Raw genomic sequence first — 707 nt, forward strand, 5'->3', positions numbered from 1 at the left:
TTAAAAATCAAATGATTTTTCCAAAACTTTCAGTTATTTTTGCTCATTGCATGACTTTCCCAGGCTTGGAAAATCTGACTTTTTAGATGTTTTATGACCGTGGGAACCCTGCTGATAAGGAGGACACTTGACGACCTTTCTGCCGAGGAGCTGATTGGTCAACGTCGACTTCCCGGCATTCGGGGCGCCGATTATGGCCACTTTCAAAAGCTTTGGGTTTTTGGGCTGATCTGGATCTCTCAGCAGCAGCGACATTTGTCCGCCTGAAAACACACAAAGGAAATAAAACCAATCTCTGATGACGTCTGCAGGACTCTGGAGAAAGGCTGAGCCACGATGATCAGACGGACGTAAATCTCCGAGGCCGAGGGTCAGATTACCGCTGTCTGTTGGAACGGAGGCCGGGAGGCGATAAAAGCCGCCGTCCGCTTCGGCTGCTGCCGCTCTGCCTTTCATCAGCCTGCTGAGAAACGCCTCTGATGTGATGAAGACGGCGGGAGTGAAGATAAATCCGGCCCTCCCTCCTTGGCTGCAGGCAGCGTTTCCTGTAAAGACGTCGACACGTCCGTCACGGCGCTGCCAGGTCAGTGATTCATTTCGCTCTGATGTCTCAAACTCCGACATTAATCACAAAAACGTTTTTACTTTGATAAAGTGCTGCAGTGAGTGTGCAGATTTAGACGACCACAGAAACTGTAACTGTTTTT

At 49.4% G+C, this 707-nt stretch overlaps 1 protein-coding gene across 1 annotated transcript; it reads right to left on the minus strand.

Annotated features, from left to right (window-relative positions):
• Window positions 1-50: 50 nt before the first annotated feature.
• LOC121940674 (GTPase Era, mitochondrial-like) lies at window positions 51-679 on the minus strand (the record flags this gene model as incomplete). Its single annotated transcript, XM_042483389.1, has 2 exons — window positions 381-679; window positions 51-263 (listed from the first exon to the last, which is right to left on the minus strand). Coding segments are annotated over exons 1-2 (457 nt in total), but the record flags the coding sequence as incomplete, so codon positions are not given.
• Window positions 680-707: the final 28 nt, after the last annotated feature.

This window comes from Plectropomus leopardus, unplaced genomic scaffold (assembly GCF_008729295.1).
Source record: "Plectropomus leopardus isolate mb unplaced genomic scaffold, YSFRI_Pleo_2.0 unplaced_scaffold92385, whole genome shotgun sequence".
Lineage (NCBI taxonomy): Eukaryota > Metazoa > Chordata > Actinopteri > Perciformes > Serranidae > Plectropomus > Plectropomus leopardus.